At 32.8% G+C, this 25,394-nt stretch overlaps 3 protein-coding genes and 1 pseudogene across 3 annotated transcripts; all 4 read left to right on the top strand.

The window, feature by feature from the left end:
* Positions 1-5,444: 5,444 nt before the first annotated feature.
* LOC125824047 (cytochrome P450 71A3-like) lies at positions 5,445-6,017 on the top strand. The gene has a single exon (XM_049503398.1). It carries the CDS (start codon positions 5,445-5,447, stop codon positions 6,015-6,017), a length of 573 nt encoding a protein of 190 aa, XP_049359355.1.
* An 801-nt stretch (positions 6,018-6,818) lies between these two features.
* LOC125824151 (cytochrome P450 71A4-like) lies at positions 6,819-8,450 on the top strand. The gene is made up of 2 exons (XM_049503515.1): positions 6,819-7,706; positions 7,839-8,450. The coding sequence occupies exons 1-2, from the start codon at positions 6,819-6,821 to the stop codon at positions 8,448-8,450; spliced, it is 1,500 nt and encodes a 499-aa protein (XP_049359472.1).
* Positions 8,451-12,737: 4,287 nt separating this feature from the next.
* Positions 12,738-13,992, top strand: LOC125824046 (cytochrome P450 71A4-like; annotated as a pseudogene).
* Positions 13,993-16,795: 2,803 nt separating this feature from the next.
* On the top strand, positions 16,796-18,588 carry LOC125824142 (cytochrome P450 71A3-like). The gene is made up of 2 exons (XM_049503502.1): positions 16,796-17,698; positions 17,886-18,588. Exons 1-2 carry the CDS (start codon positions 16,796-16,798, stop codon positions 18,501-18,503), a joined length of 1,521 nt encoding a protein of 506 aa, XP_049359459.1. The 3' UTR covers positions 18,504-18,588.
* The last annotated feature ends 6,806 nt before the right edge of the window (positions 18,589-25,394 follow it).

Raw genomic sequence — 25,394 nt, 5'->3', positions numbered from 1 at the left:
TCATGCAAGAAAAAAAAGAAAGGGATAGGATTAATGCTCATGGTAATCCGTAAAAAAAACAATGTGACATTTTTTATTATTTATGACAACAAAGAAGAGAGTGATTAACAGTGATGGTATTCAAGAAATAGTTTTTTATTTTATTTAAGGAAACACTAACATCATGCTTGCATATATAATTGAACAAAAGTCATTGTTGACTAAATCAACCATGACATTTAAAAGGAGAAAAAAAAATGAATTACTAGACATCAAACAAATAATTACGGTTCATTTTAATTACAACAGTACTAAGTTAACTAAGTATGGAGGACTTTAAAACATGGATAGAAAAATAAAGTTCTAAACTAAATTGTCAAAAATAGTCTAGGCCAAGAGAATTTTCAAGACACACACATGTACACATGAAGAAAGAAAAAAACACAAATGGTCATTTGCGTATACTTTTACAAAATTGCATATTTTTAAAAACTTATCGAGGAAAAGCCGATACATAGTTCAAGTAAAGCTCATGCGCATGTAATCTTATATGTCTTAACCGGTTGAAACTAATTATAATGGCAAACGATTATGATCGATCCGAAATTTCAATATTAAACTTGAAAAGACAATATCTTGGAGATGAGATCAAAACAAAGACGTAAGAGCCAGAATAAACAGGACTAAAACTAGAAAAGCAAAGTTTAAACATATCTTCGCATTCTGGACAAAACCATAGGGATGTAAATCATCATACAAGCACAAACACGATCCGAGCTATTTTTAGTCAATAACAGAACATGAAACCATAATCACAGATTAGCTCAAATCAATAAAGCTTTATATAGGAGAAATTGGAGCTGAGTAAAGGGGGAAAACGGGAGGAACTTTGGGATGAAATTCAAAATTTGAAATTCGAAATATCTCTAGGATAAGGCTGCCAGCCAGCTCGATTTAGTACCAAATGAACGGATTTCTTAACGGGAAATTGATAAGGGCCGTGCGATTTTTGAGCAAGGATGATCTTGCAAGGAGATTGCTCCATGTGGATTATTCCCGAAGGGGATAAGGAGAGAGGGAGAAGGACGCGCGGGCTGCTGATTCGGGTTGCTGGTTCGCGATTCGGGTCGCTGGAATTACTGGAGTTTGGGTCATTTTTTCTGGGTTTGCTTCTTGGGAAGAAGACGTTGTACAGGGGTATTGCTGTTGTATTGTTACTGTTGCTGAATGGAATGGGCTGCTGAAGCTGAAAAACAAAAAGGGAAATGTTGAATTGGGCCGGAATTTGGTACCACGTGTATTGGGTTTACTAATCTGAGCAGTGGGCTGCTGTAAATGACACTAAAAAGCCCAAAATTGGTCTCCAAATTGGTTTAAAGTGAGGTAAGAAAAGAGGTTAGATCTTGGAATTTAAGAAATAGTCAAATTGAGTTAAATAGTGAATTCGACCAAAAAAAAAAAAAAACTTAAATAAAACGAATTGATAATGATTAATTAACGAGCTTCTTAATTTCTACAAAATAAAATAATTAACTTACTTATAAACTAATTAACTCAAAAATATAAACTATTGATTAACTAAACTAAAACCAAATTTTCAAATAAAATTAAGACTTTTTTGAGATGATTTTCAAATATTCATAAAATATACTAATTATACACATAATTATGTAAAACATATATATTATCTAAAAATTATAAAAGGTGACAAACTATTTAAAATAACTTGCAAACTATATTTTTTTTCAAAATTTTTCTAAAATTTATTATTTTAAATCATTTCAAATTGAAGAAGCTCGATGATTAGTCTACATGCGTAGGTCCAAAATTAGGTGTCAATTATGCCTTTTCAAATATACCAATTCTAGATTTCTCTCCACAATTCTGCTTACTGTGCTTTTCTTCATTTTCTTCTTTCGTTGACTTTTACTAATTTCCTTCTCACTACTATTTGCTTGTGCTAACACTAACCAGTTGGTGATTTTTGTATGTAAATCCATTTTTTCCTCAAATGCTTATCCAAGTTGTAAAAATAGTTAAAGTATTTCCTACAAAGCAAACAAGATAAATGTTTACAAATGGGCCATGTCATTTTAAGACCCATTAAGTGCCCGTTTGGATCGACTTATTTTAGGTGCTTTTAAGCCAAAATAGCTTTTAAACAGTTTTGAAGTGTTTGGGTAAATTTTTTTTTTTTTGGTAACAACTGTAAATATATTACCATAACCAACAAAAAGTACGAATACAAATGAAGAGCACCTTTCTCTGATAACAAAGAACAGACCTCCTACCAAATCATAAGAAAACTAAAAACACATTAAATACTGAATAAAATTCCTACATTTTATTGCTTTCTTGGAACTACTAAGTAACTGTAACCTTTCTCTGATTTCCTTCTTTATCTGTGCAATTGCCTCATCCGTCTGTACACATTTGCCTTTGTATCGCCTCCAATTTCTGGCACGCCAAGTGTGATAAATGATAGCTCCATATATCGCTGCCATGATCTCTTTTTGAAATAGCTTCCAGTGTTTCCCATCTATACATTCCAGAACTTTCATTATACCAATATTATGCATAGACACTTCAGTCCAATGATTCATTGCTTGCCACACAGTTGATATCCATTTGCATTTCTCAAATAGGTGATCATTGGTCTCCATTACTTTCTTAGCACATAAACAACATGCAGTATCATCAACCTGAATCTGTAACCTCAACTTTCTCTCCTGTGTAAGTAGTCTTCCCTGGACAGCCAATCACATTAAGAATCTGTGTTTAGGAAGTGCCATTAACGTCCACACTAGTGCAGCCAACTTCCATGTAGGTTTACATCCTATAATTGCTAAATAACTCTTAGAAATAGAATAGGTGTCATTAAGAGTTAACATATATCTTCCTTGATTGTACCAACTCTGCATTTCCTCTTTAAGTGCATTAATTTTCCTCCAATACCAACTACTATCAATGGGAGGTTTGTGATTCCATATAGAATCAGTCTTCATATATATACCATGGACCTATTTAACCCAAAGTGCCTCTTTGTTCACAATTATTTGCCACAGTAAATGACCCACTGATGCTTTGTTCCAATTAATGCAACCCTTAATATTCAGTCCTCCTAGTCTCTTGGGAAAACACACTTTATCCCATGCAACCAATGCTACTTTCTTCTTCTCTGTACTACTACCCCATAAGTAAGCTCGACAAATCTGATCAACTTCCTTTAGAATGCTCTGGGGAAGAATAAACACTGCCCCCCAAAAACTGTGAATTGAGAAAAGCACAACATTAATCACCTGTAGTCTACCAGCATAGGAAAGTTGCTTAGAGTATGTCACTTTTATTCTTTGAGTGATCTTATCTATCAAAGTATGGCATTCTATCTTCCTCCATTTCTTTGGGGATAAGGGAAGACCTAGATACTTCATGGGAAAAGCACCCTCTGAAAATCCAGTTCTTGCAATGATTCTGCTTTTTGTATCCTCATCAACTCCAGCTAAATACACAGTTGATTTCTCCAAATTAGCCTCCAGACCAGTGACTGCACTAAAGTGCGCTAATGCTTCCATTACTCTATTTACTGAGATCACATTACCTTTGCAAAAAATCATTAGATCATCAGCAAATATTAGGTGGGTGAGTTGCAGCTTCTTGCACATTGGGTGATATTTAAAGTCCGACAATTGACTCATAGTATGAAGAGTTCTAGATAGGCACTCTATCACAAGTACAAACAATAGAGGAGATACGGGGTCACCTTGCCTCAGCCCTCTCTTTCCAGCAAAAAAACCATGGTTACCCCCATTTACTCTAACTGAAAACATGGTGGTAGTGACTCCCAACATAATCTATTGAATAAATTGTCCAGGAAACCCAAAAGCAGTGAGTACTTCCTCCAGAAACTCTCAACTGACCATGTCATATGCTTTCTTCAAGTCTATCTTCATAAGACATCTAGGAGATGCATTCTTCCTGTTGCAGTGTCTCAAAATATCATGGCAAATCAGCACATTGTGCATCATTAATCTTTCCTGAACAAATGCTGACTGATTTTCTGCTACCAGATGATTTACTGCTGACTTTAGCCTACTACAGATTAATTTGGAAATGCATTTATAAATGACATTACAGCATGAGACAGGCCTAAATTGACTAGCATATTCAGGCTTATCTATCTTGGGAATAAATGCTATACTTGTAGTGTTAATCTGCTTAAGTATTTTGTTGTTTTGAAAGAATTCTAAGACTGCAGTGGTAACATCTTTACCCACTATTGACCAAGCTTCTTTGTAAAAACCACTACCATACCCATCAGGACCAGGACTCTTATTGCTGTCTATCTGAAACATTGCTTTTTTTACTTCTGCTGGATCTATACTTTTAATTAGCTCACACTGCTGCTCCTCAGTAAGCACCATCCCATTTTTTATCAGGTCCCCCATTGCTGGCCTTCTATGCACTGTGGTACTTCCCAGTATTCCCTTATAATAATCCACAAATAGTGCAGCAATAATAGCAGGGTCAGTTTGCCATTCTCCTGCTTTGTCTTTTAAATGTGTTGTGGCATGCTTTAACTTCCTGTATTTTATGACTGAATAGAAGTATCTAGTGTTATCATCTCCCAACCTTATCCATGTAGCCTTACTTCTTTGCTGAAGAAATAACTCCGCCATGTAAGAGGACCTCTTGAATTTTTGATACAAATCACTTTCCGACTGTTGGAGCTCTAGATTACCAGGGTCAGTCTGCAGTTGTGCTTGTGCCAGCTTTAGATTCTCCCTATCCTCATTTGCCTCACTAACAATATTTTGGAAAGCTTGAGAGTGTAGAGTTCTCAACTTCTTTTTTAGCAGCTTCAATCTCCGCACTACTTTATACATCATACACCCCTCTATAGTCACATTCCATCCTTCCTGCACAATTGTTTTGAACTGTTTTGGGTAAAGTTAAAAAGTTCTTATAAGCACTTATTTTAAAACCAAAATAACAAAAATAAGTCAAAAGTCATAAGTTAGAAATCCTAACTTATGGCTTTTGGCTTATTAGTCATAAGCCAAAAGTCAATCGAAACAGGCCCTAATTAATTTTTCCCTTTTTAGAAGCATTTACCAACTTTGGCAACAAAAAGTCAATGAGCAAATGATTAAGAGATCCCAACAATACCATTAATTCAAGATATCAAAGAAAATGTGGGGTTTCATGTTTCTGAGCAAAAATAAATTTTAAGAAAATTTAAATTAGATGTTCAAACGAAACGTCAACTTCAAATCAGTCTATTTCAAATCATATCTAAACGGGGCCAAAACAAAGATTTATGTTTCCTGAGGTTAATATTTTAAAATGCCATTGAACAATATAAAAAAATTATCTAACATGCGCGCATACTCCCTCATCAATAATTAGGGCGTACTTGTTTCCTTATTTACACCTATTTCCTCATCAATGTTCCTATCTAAAAAATAATGGATCTTACCTGGTATTATCTTCTAATTCCTCTGTTTTTCTTTCTTCATAAATGCTTCTTTTCTACTTCAAATAAGTTATCACCACCATCTCCAAGAAAGCTTCCAATCATAGGAAATCTCCATCAACTTGGATCGCTTCCTTACCGTTCTCTCCATAAACTATCCAAAAAATATGGTCCACTCATGCTACTTCACTTTGGCACTAAGCCAATGCTTATTGCTTCCTCTGTCAATGCTGCTCGCGATATCATGAAAACTCACGATCTCGTTTGGTCAAATAGACCTAAATCTAGCATGGCTGATGGACTCTTTTATGGCTCCAAAGACGTGGCCTTTAGTCCGTATGGTGAATACTGGAGACAAGTTAGAAGCCTCACGGTGCTTCACCTTCTCAGTAACAAAAGAGTCCAATCATATCGTCATGTGACAGAAGAAGAAACATCAAACATGATTGATAAAATTAGGCAACAGTGTGATTCAGTGATAGACTTGAGAGATGTTTTAAGTTGTATGACTAATAACATAATCAGCAGAGTGAAAACAAAATTCATATCAACAAATTTTATTTAAAAAATTAATTAAATAAGTTAAGTGTCTTTGTAAGTAAAACACTTGCAATTGAGTGACTTTCTATGAAAAATATTTATAATTGAATGACTTCTGAGTTAAAAATCAAAATTAACTGACTATGTTTAAAAATTAAAGTTAAATAACTTTCTATGAAAAAAGCTCATAATTAAGTAACAATATGAGATATTATCCATATATAGTTAACCTAACCCACTCTAGTTACCCGAGATCCCTAGTTACCCAGACTTCCAGCTAAAGACTGATAACTTCTCAGGTGGTTTTGAGGCCCTTTTGTTCCTGTTGACTGGATCCTTTTCAACTTCCTTAGCTGGCCTAATTTGTGTTATAATAGTCCATATAAATTTTATAGAATTTTTTTAGTAATTCAAGTTTTAACTTTGTTGATTTTTACTTTTAACATAACATGATTATTGATGATTTTTATTTGGAAATTTTGCAAAAATATGCAGAGGAACACAAGTATGTAATCATATTGAATATTTTTTGAGATAAAATATCTAAATAAACCTTATAGGAGTTCAGGTGTTTAATTGGAACATGATTAGAACTATTTATTTTTATAACATCCGTGAATGTCTAAATTGAATATCTTTTCAAGTGTAAGGGGCGTATTAAGCCTATAGATTTTGAGAAGATTTTCAAGGTAGCCAAAATTGACAGTTCTATTGATTGAACGACAAAAAAGAAAACGGAATTCAACTGTAACCACACAATTTGTCTTACGTACTAAGAGATAACTGAGTCCAAATATTCTTGATTTTCTTTCTTTCTAAAACAAAAATGGAGTATTTTCTTCTTGTTCCTCTGCTTGCCTTCATTTTATTTCTTCATCAGTGCTTCTTTAGCTCTTCAAACACACAAAAAAGGTTATCACCACCATCTCCAAGAAAGCTTCCAATCATAGGCAATCTCCATCAACTTGGATCGCTTCCTTACCGTTCTCTCCATAAACTATCCAAAAAATATGGTCCACTCATGCTACTTCACTTTGGCACTAAGCCAGTGATAGTTGCTTCCTCTGTTGATGCTGCTCGCGATATCATGAAAACTCACGATCTCGTTTGGTCAAATAGACCTAAATCTAGCATGGCAGATGGACTCTTTTATGGCTCCAAAGACGTGGGCTTTAGTCCGTATGGTGAATACTGGAGACAAATTAGAAGTGTTGCGGTGCTTCACCTTCTGAGCAACAAAAGAGCCCAATCATATCGTCATGTGAGAGAAGAAGAAACATCAAACATGATTGATAAAATTAGGCAACAGTGTGATTCAGTGATAGACTTGAGAGATGTTTTAAGTTGTATGACTAATAATATAATCAGCAGAGTGAACATAGGAAGGACATATAATGAAGGGGAAAGTGGAATAGCTGTTAAGGCTCTCCTAGAAGAACTTCTTGTACTTGTAGGTACTTTTAACATTGGGGATTATATTCCGTGGCTTAAATGGATCAATAAAATCAATGGTCTGGACAGCAGAGTGAAGAAAGTAGCTAAAGATTTGGATGCATTTCTAGAGAGCGTGATTGAAGAACGCGTGATTAGGAACAAGAAAGCAGAATACAGTGCGGGTGAAGCTAAAGATTTCGTGGACGTTTTGCTGGAAATTCAGAATGGAAAGGAGATTGGTTTTCCACTTCAAAGAGATTCATTGAAAGCTATCCTTTTGGTAAAATTTCCCTCTTTAGTGTGTGTCTTGTTTTATTTTTTCTTTTAAGCATTTAGTTTGAATATAATTCGTACTACTAATATATTTACCATTTGACGGTCGTCCCAATTTGTGTTTCTTTATAATGCATAGGATGCATTTGTTGCCGGCACAGATTCAACATATACAGTTTTGGAGTGGACAATGACAGAGCTTTTGAGGCATCCAAGAGTTCTGGAAAAATTAGAGGATGAAGTGCGAGAATTAGGCCAAGGGAAAACAGAGATAACAGAGGATGACTTAGGAAATATGCACTATCTTAAAGCGGTGATCAAAGAGTCCCTCAGGCTTCATGCACCGAATCCACTTCTAGCTGCCCGAGAATCAATGGAAGAAGTAAAATTACTTGAATATGACATACCTGTTAGAACTCAAGCCATAATTAATGTTTGGGCAATTGGAAGAGACCCCTTATTATGGGAAAATCCAGAGGAGTTTCGGCCTGAGAGATTCTTAAATAGTGATATTGATGTCAAAGGACTAAACTTTGAGTTGATTCCGTTTGGAGCTGGCCGAAGGGGCTGCCCAGGAATTCCTTTTGCTATAATGGTGAATGAGCTAGCATTAGCAAACCTCATGTATAGATTCAATTTTTCATTACCAGAAGGGATAAAAGGGGAGGATTTGGACATGACTGAATGCAATGGGCTCGCTGTTCGTAGGAAATTACCTTTGTTTGTGGTGGCTACTCCATTGTCTAGTTAATAATTTCACTATATGTAATAATTAAGTGTACGAGTCTACAAAGTTGTTAGGTTTTTTTTTCTTCATGTTCTTGTATGCAAAATTTCCTGTTTTAACATGTTCTGTAGATAATATTATTATGCCAAAAACATCAAGCTATTTTACACGTGTAAGACCATAAAATGTGTTACTAGTTGACGTTTGATATTTCACCATCCAACTAAAGTTTCTCTATAATTAGATGGTAAGTATATAATTGATTGCGAAAAGAAGCCTTGTATATCAATTTGACAGTGTGTGTTTTTTCCCCTCAACAAAGTGTGATAGAATTGACGTGTGGGACTAATATTACATGGACATAGATGTAAAATTCTGTTGAAATAACTATTTTCAACAATATGGAATCATAAAACACCTGCAGATTGTAGCTGGTATTGGAAGAAGCTAAATGCAATCAAGTTCCAAATGCTTGGTTGGTATAACCAATTAGGAAGATACATGCTCACACAAACTGGGAAATATTCCATCACTAGCCGTTACTTAGCACTAATTGGCCAACAATCACGTATGAGAACTGTTGAGCTAGTATGGACCTCTATGGCTCTACCTAAACATAGATTCATAACGTGCTGTACAAGGAAGATTACTTACGCAGGAGAGGAAACTGAAACTACACATTCAGGTGGTGGACACTGATTGTTGCCTTGTGATAAGAAGGTCACAAGGCACTTATTCGTGAAGTATGAGTGGGCACAGGCTATATGGAAAGAGGTGAACCAATGGATAGGAAAAGAGTTGCAAAACTATGGGATCAAGCAGACACTGAAAAGAATAATGTTGATGCACTGGAAGAAATTTAAGAAGGAGACTATTGCGGCTACTTGTGGAGCAATCTTATATCACATATGGAGAGCCAGGAATTGGAAAAATTTCAAAGGCAAGACTGTACATACAAAGGAGGCAGCAACACAGATCAAATAGGAGATTATGGAGAAATTACAATTACTTGGTAGTTCAAAAAAAACACAAAATTGTAGGAATTTTGTTCAACTATTTTGTACTTAAATTTTTTACTTTGTAGGAGGCCTAATCTCTATTACCAAGTATAGGTGCTCTTTATTTATACTGGTTTTAATGATAATGGTAATCTTTTACCGTAGTTACCAAAAAAAAATTTAAGGTGCAAATTTGGCGCCATCCCAAAAAAGGAAAAAAAAGAAGAAGAAGAAAAAGTCCATAAATAAGGGAGGGGAAAAGGCACGTGCTAGAAATACTTGGCTGACAAAGGTTGTTGACAAGTATGATGGAACAGAGTGAGTAGTGACATTTGAGATTAATGAGGTAAATATGGACTTTTTAAGATTTTTTAAAATTAGAGTAAAAAGGCGATTTTGTATTTAAGGAGATTTCAACTTGAGCCCTCTAATTAAGTAGAAATGACTACTTATCATTGTATGATAATCTTTGTTAGTGTCGCCTAACCAATCTTATTGATTTTTTCATTAAAATTTGTTGTTATGAAATTTTTATTCAAAACCAAAATTGTAAAAAATGATTATTTAAGTAACAAAGTATTGATATAATTTATTTATTTTTTGAAGAATGGTCTAAAACCTAAATAAAGAGAGACATACGTATGTAATATTCCGTAATTGGTTAAAGAAAACCTAATTCTAAAGTGATTCCTAAAGCTGAATAAATAAAATCTATATAAAATGAATTTAAATTGTAAGTAGTTTTTAGATTTTGCAATAAAATATTACTGCGTATAATAAATTCTACGTCTAATGAATTTTCCACTTAAAAGGATTTTGCACTAAAAAGAAAAAAAAATTATTCTCCTAATATTAAAATAGGCAATTAATTATCTTCTTATAATTTAGAATTTTTCCCTTATAATAATAATAATTAATAATTTTATCTATTATAATTTTTTTTTTTAAAAGGACAAAAAGTCCATTCAATAACTTTCATACTTTAATATAAAATGTAGACAGATAGACAGATTTGTTATCCTTCAAAGTGGCTAGACAATCTGCAATCGGCAGTAACATACTCCTTCCGTTTCAAAAAGAGTGACCTAATTTGACTTAACACGAAGTTTAAGAAAATAAAGAAGACTTTTGAATCTTATGGTCCTAAATTAAAGTTATGTCAAATGTACAAAATTGTCCTTTAATCTTGTGGTCTTAAAACATGTCATGTGGAAAGTTGAAATTAAAATGTTACAAAAAAGAAGAAGGTAATTTTCTTTTTAAACAAACTTAAAAGGAAAGGGGATCATTCTTTTTGAAACAGAGGGAGTAATATTTAAGCTTAATTTATTTGCGCCCCCTTAAAGTTGTCCGCATAATTTACTTAGACACCTCAACTAGGACTAGTACCTATTGAACACCTCTACCCTCTCGAATTTGAACCAATTAGACACTTTATGCAGATGTGGCACAAAAAATGTAGCTCACATCTTGATGAGCGTGTGAAATCAATATTTTAACGTTTTCCTTTTCCTTTTCAATTTTTTCTTTATATTTCTCATTATTTTTTAAAAAAAATAACAATATTTTTCTTCTTCCTCTCTTTCAAAACCACACATCTACTGCAACCACTTCTTCAATACAATCCATCACCATTTTTTCCCCACAAATTTCCTTTTCTGAAGAAAAAAAAATCATCTATTTATTGTCTACTTCCGTCTTCTTTTTTCCAGGAAAAAAAGATGGAGACCACCAGTTCTTTGTAGTTAAAATGGAGATTATTATGCTGTCTTCTTTGTCGGAAAAAATGGAGACCATCTATATCTACTTTATCAGAAAAGATGGAGATCATTATTCAAATATTTACTCTCTTTCTCTTCACCTCTCCCCACACACCCGATCTTCCTCACAAATCGAACAAAAATATTGAAATCAAAATTAAAAAAATGAATCTTTTAAGAAAACACCATCAATTTAAATGTAAATAAGAAAGAAGGCATACAGAGAAATAAAAATGATAAATTCATTCATAATATATGTTAAAACCTCTAATTTTTCTAAATGGAAGTTAAGAATTGTGGACAAGGCAACTGTTAGGGAAAGAGAAGAAATGGAGAGGTTTGAGGTGGGTGCCTGGTGGGGTTAAGGGGTGTATAATTTATTTATTTTATAGTTTAAAGTATTTTCTTTTAGGATTTTGTTATATTCAAAATTCATTTTTATGATTATTTTAAATTAAAATGACACGTGTCTTCATTTGATTCATCATTTTGTCACATCATATGCATATGTATTACACACATATTCTCTTTAGATTAAGTGTCAGAAAAATGTTCAATAGGAACTTACTTTTGAAGATTGGAGTGTCTAATAGGAAACAAAGTTTGTTAAAGTGTCTAAGTGAATTATACAGACAACTTTAAGGGGCTACAAATGACTTAAGCCTAATATTTAAATAAATAGTATTGTTCTTTAACATTACATAATAACACCATTTCATATTTTGATGATAAATCTATAAGGAAATTATGGTATGGAAAGAGCTATACTATGAAAAAGTAGGATAAAAAATTAAATAGAATTATTAAATAATTAGTAAAGGAGAAGAAGAAAATAATAAAATAATGACACGATTACACTAATTCGATCGTTACATAAAGTGAGTCTTTTCATTATTACAACATGATATATTATCAACTTATCATACTCTACTTTATCAAAATTTAGTCACGCTCAATAAATTTATATGATAATAATATAATATTTTAAAAAATATTACTATATATATTATCAAACTTAACAATGAATTTAAGTGATACAATACAATACAATAAAATTTAAATAACAATTAAAACAAGATATATTATCAACTTATCATACTCTACTTTATCAAAATTTAGTCACGCTCAATAAATTTATCTGATAATAATATAATATTTTAAAAAATATTACTATATATATTATCAAACTAAAAATTCCACTATCGTTCTATGAACACCGCTGTGAAACCCATTATATTTTCCCTAAATGATAATATGACATTGTACTTATTCTTTTTTATATTAATAATAAAATAAAAATTGATAATAAATAATAAAGACATAATACATAAACATGATCCTTAACTTGACTTCAATAGATAATTATGACTTTTAAATTTGCCACTCGAATATTGCGGTCATATGTGTGATATATAAACGCTGATAGACTCTTTTACGGCTCTAAGGACGTGGGCTTTAGTCCCTATGGTGAATACTGGAGACAAATTAAAAGCATTGTCGTGCTTCACCTTCTCAGCAACAAAAGAGTCCGATCTTATCGTGATATTAGAGAAGAAGAAACATCGAATATGATTGAAAAAATCAGACAATAGTGTAATTCTAATTCTTCAAATTCAGTGATAGATTTAAGAGATCATTTTTGTTTTATGACTGGTAACATAATTAGCAGAGTGGCCTTAGGGAGGATATATAATAAAAGGGAAAGTGGAATAGATGCAAAGAATATCCTAGCAGAATTTCTTCATCTTTTGGGTACTTTTAACGTTAGGGATTTTATTCCTTGGTTGGAATGGGTCAATAAAATCACTGGTTTAGACACCAAAGTGGAGAAAGTAGCTAAAAAATTGGATACATTTTTAGAGAGTGTGATCGAGGAACACATTATTAGGAACAATAAAGAAGAATACAGTACCGGCGAAGCTAAAGATTTCGTGGATGTTTTGCTGGAAATTCAGAATGGAAAGGAAACTGGCTTTCGTCTTCAGAGGGATTCATTGAAAGCTATCCTCTTGGTAAAATCAGCTTCTCTCACACTATTTATTCCCTATTTGGCGTGTTTTGTTAGTATAATTTTGAACATACATAATTCGTACTAAACATATTGTTTCATAGTTAAAAGTTTGGCGACTTAGAATATTGTTATTCTTCCACATAATCATTTACAGATACACCAGCATAACAATCTTAACGCGTAGGATATATTTGCTGCTGGTACGGATACAACATATACAACTCTAATGTGGATAATGGCAGAGCTTTTGAGACATCCAAGAGTCATGGAAACATTACACAATGAAGTGCGAGGATTAGCACAAGGGAAATTAGCAGAGATAACAGAGGATGACTTAGGAAATATGCACTATCTGAAAGCAGTAATCAAAGAGACACTTAGGCTTCATCCACTGCTAGTTCCTCGAGAATCAACACAAGACATAAAATTACTTGGCTATCAAATACCTGCTAAAACTCAAGTCATTATCAATGCTTGGACAGTCGGAAGAGATCCTGTATCATGGGAAAATCCAGAGGACTACCGACCAGAGAGATTCTTAAACAGTGATATTGATTTCAAAGGATTAAACTTTGAGTTGATTCCATTTGGAGCAGGCAGAAGGGGCTGCCCAGGAACTGCTTTTGCTGTTGTGATAAAATGAGCTAGTATTAGCAAGGCTTATGCACAAGATCAATTTTTCATTACCAGAAGGGTTAAAATCGGAGGATTTGGATATGACCGAAAACAATGGCATCACTATTCATAGGAGATCACCTCTGCTAGCAGTGGCCACTCCATGCTCTACTTATTATTAGCAGTTCTTCACTTCATTTGTACTTTGTTTTACCCATCCCTAAGGAGTTTCCACTTTTATTCGCTCGATGACTCAAACTCACGTACTTATATATTATGCAGATCACTTATCTTAGGCACCAATATATGCCATGGAATAATACTTCCCTGAATTGCTAGTTGAGTTTACCGGTGACTTCCTTTCTGGGTGTTCTATACCTTGGTCGTAAAGATTGCTCTCTTAAATCTGATATTCACATAATAAATGTCAAAAATGAATCTTCATACCCCCTTGAAAAGGGATCCAGTTCCCTTCCATTACCCCTTCCCTCTATTTCGTCAAGTGCACGTCTAGACTAGAGACATGTGTCATAGTTAAAGTTTAAAAGTCAAGATTATATTATATAAACAAATATCATAACCATAATTGAGTTAACTAATTTTAGAAAATCACTCTCCAAATTTGATAAAATACAATATATTCCATAGAAAATTTGATATTTATTAATATCATTAATTTCATCTTATATTTTTAATTTACATTTAAATATTAAGATTGTAGAACTTGAAACGTTTATATTTAATGTGATAAATAATAATCTTCAAAAACATTTGCATTTAAAATAATGTTATCTTCTCTTTAACAAAAAAAGAAGATAAAAGTATTTATTAAAAAAAGAGAGTATATTTTTCCCCTTCAAACACAATAGCCACATTTTCTCCTTGGAATATTTTTGGTATTCACGTTTAATTCTAAAAATCTTTCATCTTGTTATTTTTATTTTTATTTCGTGTCTTTTATTTTATGGTTTTTTTTCACAATGATAATTCTTAACTTTTTTGTTTTGCTTCTCAACATAGTATATATAATATTTCAAGAGCAAAGTTTAGTAGTACATAAATTGTTTAGTTGGTTCTCACCTTAAATATAATACAATTTAATAATTTAATAAAAAAATATAATATGAAATTAATGATATTAATAAATATCAAATTTTGTTTAGAATATATTATAATTCTTATCAAATTTGGAGAGTAGTTTTCCAAAATTAGTTGACTTAACTATGATTATGATATTTGTTAAAATAATATAATCTTGACCTTTAAACTTTAAATATGACACATGTCTTCAATCTAGACGTGCACTTGATGAAATGGAGGAAAGGGGTAATGGAGGGGAGCCAAATCCATTGAAAAGAGTTCCTTTTTATTCTATGCACCCAATATCCTACCTTGAAACTTGAAAGGAGTTCAATACATATTGTTCATTTTCATGATGTTCTCTCTTTTACCTCACAATGTTTTGTCCTAATGAATTTTCTTTGTAAGGTTTATAATGAGGCATTCAAAATGCTTATTATTAGTCATGTGTACGTACTTTTTTTCCTTCACTAGAATTTATCTTACGGAGTTTTTTTTAATAATATTTTAATAAGACACGTTATCTATCATATAGACATGAAGTTCAATTCTGAAAAAAGTGAAAAAATTTCATGGTGCTTGGCCATACAACTTGTTATTACTTGACAAATATACTTGGCAAACATCCCATGTTTTCAAATACTAGAAAAAATTAGTATGTGGGTCAAATTCTAGTATTTGAAAGCTATCCCAAATTTTATATTTTATAAAAACACCCATTATTTATATATTTAGACTAAATTTCAGTCCTAATTTGTTGTACTACACACACATAGGATGAAAAAAGAGTTTAAAATATTGTGTTTAAGTGAGTTTAGAGGTTCAATTACCAAATTTGTAAGTATAAGGATCTAACTTGCAAACAAAATGTATTGTAAAATATTTTCTTATTTCTATTTAGGTTTCCATGCAACACAACAAGCATATTAAAGTGAGGTCTATCAAATTATCAATTTCTTGCATCAAATTTTATTATTTTAACTCTATGATTTTAATAAAAACATTGTCAACTTATTACTTATAGAATTATGTCAATATGATTGCCACAATAAAAAAAATATGTTTGTTAATATTGAAATTGATAATATCTTACCTAATATTAATTAAACAACTTTAAAAAATCTAGAAAAATAAAATTTATATAAAATTATATATGAAATTACTTTAAATTTTAACCCTCTAATTAAAATTTATTTTTAGGCCTTTAATTAGAATTTATTTTATATAGAGTTTATTTTTGAGCCACAGGTGACTGATCATACAAAACAAAATTTGTGGTTGAAGTTCGAGTGGGTTATCTTTTGTGTCGTGCAATAATGCAAATAATATAATTGCGGTCGATCGATTTAAATTTGTTATTTAAATTATAAAAAAGTGTCGTATATGACAAAATGTATTTATGATGCTACGTAGGAGGTATAAGAAATTAGTTCAATTTGAAATAATTTTAGCGTTTATTTGTGCACATTCAATGTAGAATGACATAAATATCAGTTGAAACCAAGATAAAATGCACCTATATGTATTATGCCTTCTCAAATATACCCAATTCTAGATTTCTCTCCTCAATTCTACTTCCTGTGCTTTTTTTCTTCATTTTCTTCTTTCGTTGACTTTTTAGTAATTTCCTTCTCAGTATTATTTGCTTGTAGGCTAACACTAATTAGTTGGTGATTTTTGTATGTAAATCCATTAAACTCATTTTAAAAGTATTTACCAACTTTGGTAACAAAAGTCTCATTTTCAAACAAAAGTCAATGAGCGATTTGTTAGGTAAGATCTAGTCCCCTTACTTGTACTTATTTCTTCACGTTGAGGATTTTATTTTATCATTAATAAAAGGCCATTAGACGACCGCTTTGATTTACACCTAGTTCCTTATCAATATTCCTACCTAAAAAGAAAATGGATCTTCCCTGGTATTCTCTTCTAGTTCCTCTGTTTTTCTTCCTTTTCTTCCTTATTCAATGCTTCTTTACTACTTCAAGTAATCAAAAAAAGTTACCACCATCTCCAACAAAGCTTCCAATCATAGGAAATCTCCATCAACTTGGATCACTTCCTCACCGTTCTCTCCATAAACTATCCAAAAAATATGGTCCAGTCATGCTACTTCACTTAGGCAGTAAGCCTGTGCTCGTTGCTTCCTCTGTCGAAGCTGCTCGTGAGATCATGAAAACTCATGATCTCGTATGCTCAAGCAGACCCAAATCTAGTTTGGCTGATAAACTATTTTATGGCTCTAGGGACGTGGGCTTTAGTCCCTATGGTGAATACTGGAGACAAATTAAAAGCATTGTCGTGCTTCACCTTCTCAACAACAGAAGAGTCCAATCTTATCGTGATATAAGAGAAGAAGAAACATCGAATATGATTGACAAAATCAGACAAGAGTGTGGTTCTTCGAGTTCAGTGATAGATTTAAGAGATCATTTTTGTTTTCTGACTTGTAACATAATTAGCAGAGTGGCCTTAGGGAGGAAATATGATGAAGGAGAAGGTGGAATGAATGCTAAGGTCACTCTAGATGAATTAGGTGAACTTTTTGGCACTTTTAATATTGGGGATTATATTCCGCTGCTTGAATGGGTCAATAAATTAACAGGTCTAGACACCAAAGTGGAGAAAGTAGCTAAAAGTTTGGATACATTTTTAGAGTGTGTGATCGAAGAACACATTATTAAGAACAATAAAGGAGAATACAGTACGGGTGAAGCTAAAGATTTCGTGGATGTTTTGCTGGAAGTTCAGAATGGAAAGGAAACTGGCTTTCCTCTTCAAAGGGATTCATTGAAAGCTATCATCTTGGTAAGATTAGCATTTATTCCCTCCTTGGCGTGTTTTATTAGTACATATAATTTTGAACATAATTACTCCTGCTTGCTACTTACTAACATATTGTTTCATAGTTAAATATTTGGTTACTTAGAATATTGTTATTCTTCCACATTCTCCAGGATAACAATCTTAGTATATTTTTTAATTTTATGCGTAGGATATATTTTCTGGTGGTACGGATACAACGTATACAGCTTTAGAGTGGGTAATGACAGAGCTTTTGATGCATCCAAGAGCCATGGAAAAATTACAGAATGAAGTGAGAGGATTAGCCCAAGGGAAAGCAGAGATAACAGAGGACGACTTAGGATATATGCAGTATCTGAAAGCAGTGATCAAAGAGAGTCTCAGGCTTCATCCACCAATTCCACTACTAGTTCCTCGAGAATCAATAGAAGATATAAAATTACTTGGCTATCAAATTCCTGCTAAAACTGGAGTCATTATCAATGCTTGGTCAATCGGAAGAGATCCTTTATCATGGGAGAATCCAGAGGAGTACCGACCAGAGAGGTTTTTAAATAGTAATATTGATGTGAAAGGATTAAACTTTGAGTTGATTCCGTTTGGAGCAGGCAGAAGGGGCTGCCCAGGAACTGGTTTTGCTATTGTGGTAATTGAGCTAGCATTAGCAAGGATTGTGCACAAGTTCAATTTAGCATTACCAGAAGGGTTAAAACCGGAGGATTTGGATATGACGGAAGGCAGTGGCATCACTATTCGTAGGATATCACCTATGCTAGCAGTGGCAACTCCATGTTCTAGTTATTATTAAGAGTTTTTTCATTCCACCCCGGGAGCTCCTTGATGACTCGAATCCACCTACTTATAAATTATTTATTATGCTTATCACTTATCTTAGTCACCAATATATGCCATAAAGTAGTACTTCCAGTATTGCTATCTGGTACTACTATCTTTCTGGGTGTTTTATACAACGGCCCAAAAGTTCAAGCTATTCTGTACTTACTTTTAGACTCTATTTTTTTGTTTGTTATCTGGTACTACTATCTTTTTGGGTCCTACTCATGATATTTTTCATTAGCAAATAATATGAGACGTTCAATTATTCGAAAAGATAACGTCTGACAACCATACAAAAATTGTCATAATAAATGTCATCAAGGCAAATTAAATGTAGCAAGTTAACAAAAAAGATAATTATATTTTCAAGATATTAATATTATTTTTCAACAAATCTAATGGAATATTTAGTTATTTTGGTATATATTTTCAATGACCTCATCTGATGTTTTTGAAAGTATACTTTTTGTAGTATAAAAAGAAGAAAAGAAAATGTAGTGAATTATGTGTTAATTTTTCTTTAAACAAAATTGATTATTTATATTTGGGAAAAGGATTAAAAATGCCCTTAAAATGGTTTTAAAATGTCCTCCTTTCACCTTTTGGTTTAAAATTGCCTTCAACAATTTTTTAAGGTTTAAAATTGCGACATGACAATTGTGACATGAATTTTCTTTACCTATTTCAAAATATATGACCCATTTAGTCTAGAAACCCATTTCAAATCTGATCCGATATTCCCGATCAATTTTGGGTCATTAGTTCCCATTTGTTCCAACTCTCTTCTTTCGTCCTACCACCTTCAATTTATCTTCTTTTTCCATTTCTGGGTTAATTGCAAGAAGAAAAAAAAGAAGGAATTAAGAACTACAAAGAATAAGGTAGTTAAATCTTGAATTTGTTCCTTGCTGACATTGAAACGTTCAAGAGGAAAATAAAAATTATCTTCATTTGGTTTTGAAGCCTCCTGCTTCCAACTATAAACACCACCATTTAAGCTAATGACCGACCAAAAAAATCCAATTCCAAAGAAAATGAGCCATAAAAACAAAAGCTTCCTTTGCTATCTCCATCCACAATTTGGTCCTCGCAAAGACCCTCTTGCCTTCTTCAGCCTAAAACTTGAAGAGAAACTCCCATTCATGCCCAATAATATGCAATTTAAGGACATCTTTAATAGAATCCACCTACATATCTTCAGAAAACGCCTTTAAAGCTTTAAGAGTAAACCCACTCAGAGCAGAAAAGTTCATTAAAAGTCAATAATAGACCCGAATTTCAATAATTCTCAAGCAAACACATCTCATAGTTTCAACAGAAAGCTGAAACTGATCAATATTAAATTTTTGCTGGAAACCCACCTCTACAAACTCCTAAAAAAGCAAAACATTACTTTAGTTGCAGAGTAATGAAATCAACTGAGTAAAAAAATTTAAGAAACAAAAAAGTATTATCTGAAGAACATAACTAGAGGTATTGTGATTTGCAACCCTAAACCACCATCGTCGGATGCTACAAAAGAGATTGAGAGTCGCAGTAAAATTAAGTTCAAAGATAAGATAGGTGAATATAAAAACGGGTTTTTGGGTGAGTTTGAGTTTTTGTAGCATATATGAGTCGGGTCGTTGGCCTGGATTTTAAAAATTAGGTGGACCAATAAAGATGAAGTCATTTGGCTAATCAAATGGTTCATCATTTATCATGTTAGTGGGGTGTTAATAAAGAACAATTTTAAACTTTAAGAAAACGTTGATGACATTTTTAAACCAAAAGATGGAAGGAGGATATTTTTGAACCATTTGAAATACGCTATATCAACAATAGCATTTCTAGTGATAATAAATTTTTAATAAAATCATATTTTCTCTGTTTTAATTTATATGACTCTATTTGACTCGACACAAAGTCAATAAGAAAAGGAGAACTTTTTAAACTTATGGTATAAAACAAATCTTAAATATTTACAAAACTATAAATCTTTTCCTAAAGGGTAAAAGGAAACTTCTTGTTTAGTTTGAAATAATTCTCCTTTAGTTTGTGTGGTTAAGCTTTACTAAATTAAAATCATCTTCAGCAATTTCTGAAAATGACGTTTGTTTCAAGTTGGTGGGTAAACTATAAAAATGAATAAAGAGACATACATATTTATACGTCATAAAACATTAAAGAATACCACGTAGGATGCAATGTACCAACTTATTCAATTCTCTACAAAATTAAGGGTGTGTTTGGTACAAAGGAAAACGTTTTTCTAGAAAATGTTTTTCTGGAAAATAAGTAGATTTTTGACTTATTTTCTCATGTTTAGTTGGTGAGTAGAAAATATTTTTCGGAATTTTTTTTAGTGTTTTATTTATGAATGAAAAATGTTTTTGAGAAAATATCTTTTATTTTTACTAGAGAGTAGAAAATATTTTTTTAAAAACAAACTTAAATTTTTTTGGGGGTTTGGCCGGGGGGGGGGGGGTCGAGGGTTGGGGTGAAAAAATAAAAATTTGAAGTTGAAAATATTTTTTAAAAACAAACTTAATTTCTTTTTTTGGGGATGGGGGAGTAGGGACTGGTAGGGGTCTTAAATTTTTTTTTTTAGGGGGTGGGGGGTTGGTAGGGGGAGGGGTCGAGGGTAGGGGTGAAAAAAAATAAAATTTTGAAGTTGAAAATATTTTTTAGAAATAAACTTATTTTTTTTTGGGGTGGGGGTGGGGTGTGAGGGGAGAGTCGAGGGTAGGGGTGAAAAAATAAAAATTTGAAGTAGAAAATATTTTATAAAAACAAACTTAAATTTTTTTTTGAGGGTGGGGGTAAAAAATAAAAAAATTGAAATTAAAAATATCTTTTAAAAATAATTTTTAATAATTTTTTTTGAGGGGTGGTAGGGGGCTGGGTGGGTAGGGGTGAGGGTGGGGTAAAAAAAAAACTGAAGTTAAAAATATTTTAAAAAATTATAATTTGAAGTTGGAAGAATGTTTTGGAAAATGTTTTCCTCAATTTTTGAAGGAAAGTCATTTTCCCTAAAATTGATATGAGTTAATTTGGAAAACATTTTCAAAACATTTAACCCAACCAAACATGAGAAAATTGGAAAACATTTTTTGGAAAATGTTTTCCTTCGTACCAAACACACCCTAAGTGTCTATTTATATATATCTAAAATTGGATGACATAGATACCAGTTGACATTAAATTAAAATACTAGTGTATATTTATGCCTTTCCAAATATAATTATAGTTCCGTTTTGGGTGTTTTTAAACAGCTCTTTTATGCTTTTGTATGCAAGGTTTCTTATTTTAACATGTTCTGCATATAACAAAGTTAATAGAAATTGCTGAATGAAACTTTTCTTTAGCTTGTAATAGAATATTCACTCTTTTTTTTCTTTTTTCATTTCACGCACAAATTTAGATGATATTCCGTCCAGTTAGCAAACGTTTCAATATAATTTGAAGCCAAACTCACCCATCACATTTCAATAAATTAAACAAAACAACTCAGCTGCCTCACTAGTCACAAGGTACATGCATTTGCTACAGCCATACATCACCAGTTCACCACGCTCCAAAGTATTTATCCGCGGACTCACCTATTTAAATGAGAAACAATTAAAAAAAAATATAACATCATATTAAAAATATATATAAAAATAAAACACAATTCATGTTAGACATTCTTTGAGAGGGCGTAACGTCGTGGTGACTCACCAAAATATAGTTAACAATTTTAAAATGAAAAATGGTCATATTTGCCCTAGTACTTTTAGAAAAGGGTTATATTTGCCCTTCGTCATACTTTTTTGATATATTTACCCCTGTCATCCAACTTTAGACACATTTGCCCTTTGACCGTTAAATCTCATCTCCAACCTTTGATAGAGAGAAAAAAAAATTACGGCTGCTCATCCATGTCTCAGCTAGAGCTTTTTCATCCACAAAAATATCATCATCAATAGTTAGGTTTCCAACCATGCTTCTTCATCGACTTCTGGGAAGGTTTTCGATTTCGGAAAAGATGAGAGTAAAGGAAAATTTATATAATCATAAAGAAAGCATCCCTCAAATATCAAAATTAAGCATTCCCTCTATTCAATAGAAAAGTACTTGCTCCTCAAAGCAATTTCAAATCCGCTTTCGTTTTCCTGCTTTTGAAGAACCAGAACTGGTTGATTTAATCGTCAATTCGATTTTAATCCATCTAAACTGTATTGGCGTTTCGTTGTCGAACTCTAGCCTCGTGTCGACTGAAAAATCTTGATTTGGAGAATTAGTTAGCCTGATAGACATGTTTCTTCTTCTTGGTGTTATTTTGGTACAAATTTACTCTCTATTAATTATAAGTTTGTATTCAATATTCGAGTAGGCCTGTGTGTAGTATTCTTGATAGAATTTGGCAGTGTATTGCACGTATAAAAGTGGCAAACATTATGATTCTATTCTATTAGTCGATCCATTTATTTATGTTGGAAATTTGAAATTAAAAATATGTGAATCGGACTATGGTAGAGGTAAAGATCTGGGCTGACGCCCGATGATGATTTTTTTGTGGAGGAAGGAGATCAGGAGTAAGGCTTGCCAGGTAGGATGATAAGGGTAAATATGTGTCTAAAGTTGAATGGCAGGGGCAAATATATCAAAAATATATAACGAAGGGCAAATATGATTCTTTACCGATTTTAAAAAGAGGTAAAAGGATAAAAGGGAATCGCCACCTAATTTTTTAGGAAAACTAAAAAACTAATTAACAAATTATCTTAAAAGAAAAGTTTACGAAACCAATAGATTCTAGGTAAGGGGTTCAAGCTATTTCAAAGGAAAGATGTTAGGCATCTTTCGAAATCCACAATTGTGGATTCCGACTGAATTCATTTTTTTCAAATTGAGGAGGGGATCAGAACAATATACAAGTATAATAAACATGCAATATACACAAATAATAAAATAAAACAATAATATAAGAAACGGCCTAAGGTTTGCCTAACATCGATATATACAAAATATTGAATAAAGAGTATAATTCGAACTTCAATGGGAAGCAACTTTGTATACCTGTAAAGCCACTTAGTAATAAATAAACATGAATAAAAATAAATGAATCAAAGAATAACTTAAAAGTAAAAACCCGTCTTATTAACATGAGAGACCTTGGAAATCGACGATATTTTCTTCATTGACCAATTTTAACATACAAAAATATAAACTTAAATTAAATCTCCGTCTTTTAACATTAGAGAGGTCTCTAAAATCGATGGAGATTTTTTTTCATTGGTCATTTTTAACAAACAAAATATATGAATAAAGCACAAAGTGTCTAAAATTAACTTTAAATAAAAGGATAAACATATTAATAATAATATCAACCATAACAACAGCAACAGTAACAATATAGTAACAAGACTACTACTGCTACTAATAATAATAATTAATAATAATAAAAATATTAATAATAATAACCAACAGTAATGTACTACCAAAATAACAACAAACAATATAAAATAAGTAAATCAAATCTAAAAGTCATTAACAACTGGAAAAGGTAAACGGCAATATATGAAAAATGAAAAATAAGAAACCAGTGGAATTGATATATCAGATTAGAAAATCAAATTAATTACCGGCAAAATCTCAAAATGAACGAATCTAGAAATTATAACTTAACTTAAATGTGTCCAACAACAAAACAAAAACTAAAATAATAATAAAAACCACATCATCCAACAATATTTCAATATAACTCTTAGAACAAATGAAAACAATAAATAATGGAGCAAGATCTATAAAAATGAAGTATTAACAACACAAATATAACTTGCAAAACAGATAAAAAATCGTGAGGAGGAATAAAGGAAAGACAGAGTACCCTGATGATGATAAGAGTCCGGGACTGACGGTGCTCATCGGAGCTTTATGGTTGAGCTCACTATTGGAGCTAATAGGGTCTGGTTTTTTTTTTTTTAAAAGCTTAAAGCTCGTTTGTTTGTTACTATCACCAGAGTCATGGCTGAAGTTTGAACTTGCCGGAAACATGCAAAACAAACAAAAAATGAAAAAGGGAAAGGGTAAGGGGGCTGGCTGCGTGGTCCGGTTCGACGGAGCTTAGAGCTCCTCGCCGGAGTTCGTGAACGGAGCTTCAAGCTTGCTGGAGAGTCGCGAGTTTTGTTTCGCCAGAGAAGCTCGTGGGTGGAGCTGTTGTGTTTTCAGATGATTCCGACGGTGGTGGTGATGGAGAGGGTCTCGTTTCTGGTGGATTTGGGGTTGTTGTTGATTCTGGTCGGGGTTTGGTTGTGTTAAAGAATGACAAAAGTCCCACGTCGGTGGTTAATGAGATGGGTGGACTCCTTATAAGGCTTGGACAATCCTCCTCCCTTTGAGCTAACTTTTGGGATGTGAGTTAGGCCTAAGACCTAATTTAACATGGTATCAGAGCAGGGTCCGTCTCACCCGATGTGGGGCCCCCAAAATCAAAATTGCCCACGCACCAAATGCTAAGCACTAGGCGTGAGGTGGGGTGTTAAAGAATGACAAAAGTTCCACATCGGTGGTTAATGAGATGGATGGACTCCTTATAAGGCTTGAACAATCCTCCTCCCTTTGAGCTAGCTTTTGGGGTGTGAGTTAGGCCTAAGAACTAATTTAACAGGTTGGTCTGGAGGTTATTTTACTGGAAGAAGGAGAAAACAAATGGGGGGTTTTGGTCTGGTAGATCTGTGGTGGCTGTTTGGTTGCTGGAAGAACGGAAAAAAAGGAAGGGGTTCTGGTTGTTTGCTGCTGTAGAGGTGGAGTTGGAAGCTGGGTTTTGCCGAAAAAAAACAAAAAGGAAAAGGGGTTATGGGTGGTGGACTCGCCAGATTCCGGCGGAGCTCCGGTGAGC

Source organism: Solanum verrucosum, unplaced genomic scaffold, assembly GCF_900185275.1.
Source record: "Solanum verrucosum unplaced genomic scaffold, falcon-dt-bn FXZP01000088.1, whole genome shotgun sequence".
In the NCBI taxonomy this organism is placed as follows: domain Eukaryota; kingdom Viridiplantae; phylum Streptophyta; class Magnoliopsida; order Solanales; family Solanaceae; genus Solanum; species Solanum verrucosum.
This window is presented reverse-complemented; position numbering and strand designations above follow the sequence as displayed.

Bases quoted from the DNA above. Each gene is read 5' to 3' on its own strand.
- LOC125824142 (XM_049503502.1), top strand. From the start codon at position 16,796: ATGGATCTTCCCTGGTATTCTCTTCTAGTTCCTCTGTTTTTCTTCCTT. The intron at 17,699-17,885 runs GTAAGATTAGCA...TTTTATGCGTAG, and splicing joins CATTGAAAGCTATCATCTTG to GATATATTTTCTGGTGGTAC.
- LOC125824047 (XM_049503398.1), top strand. From the start codon at position 5,445: ATGGATCTTACCTGGTATTATCTTCTAATTCCTCTGTTTTTCTTTCTT.
- LOC125824151 (XM_049503515.1), top strand. From the start codon at position 6,819: ATGGAGTATTTTCTTCTTGTTCCTCTGCTTGCCTTCATTTTATTTCTT. The intron at 7,707-7,838 runs GTAAAATTTCCC...TATAATGCATAG, and splicing joins CATTGAAAGCTATCCTTTTG to GATGCATTTGTTGCCGGCAC.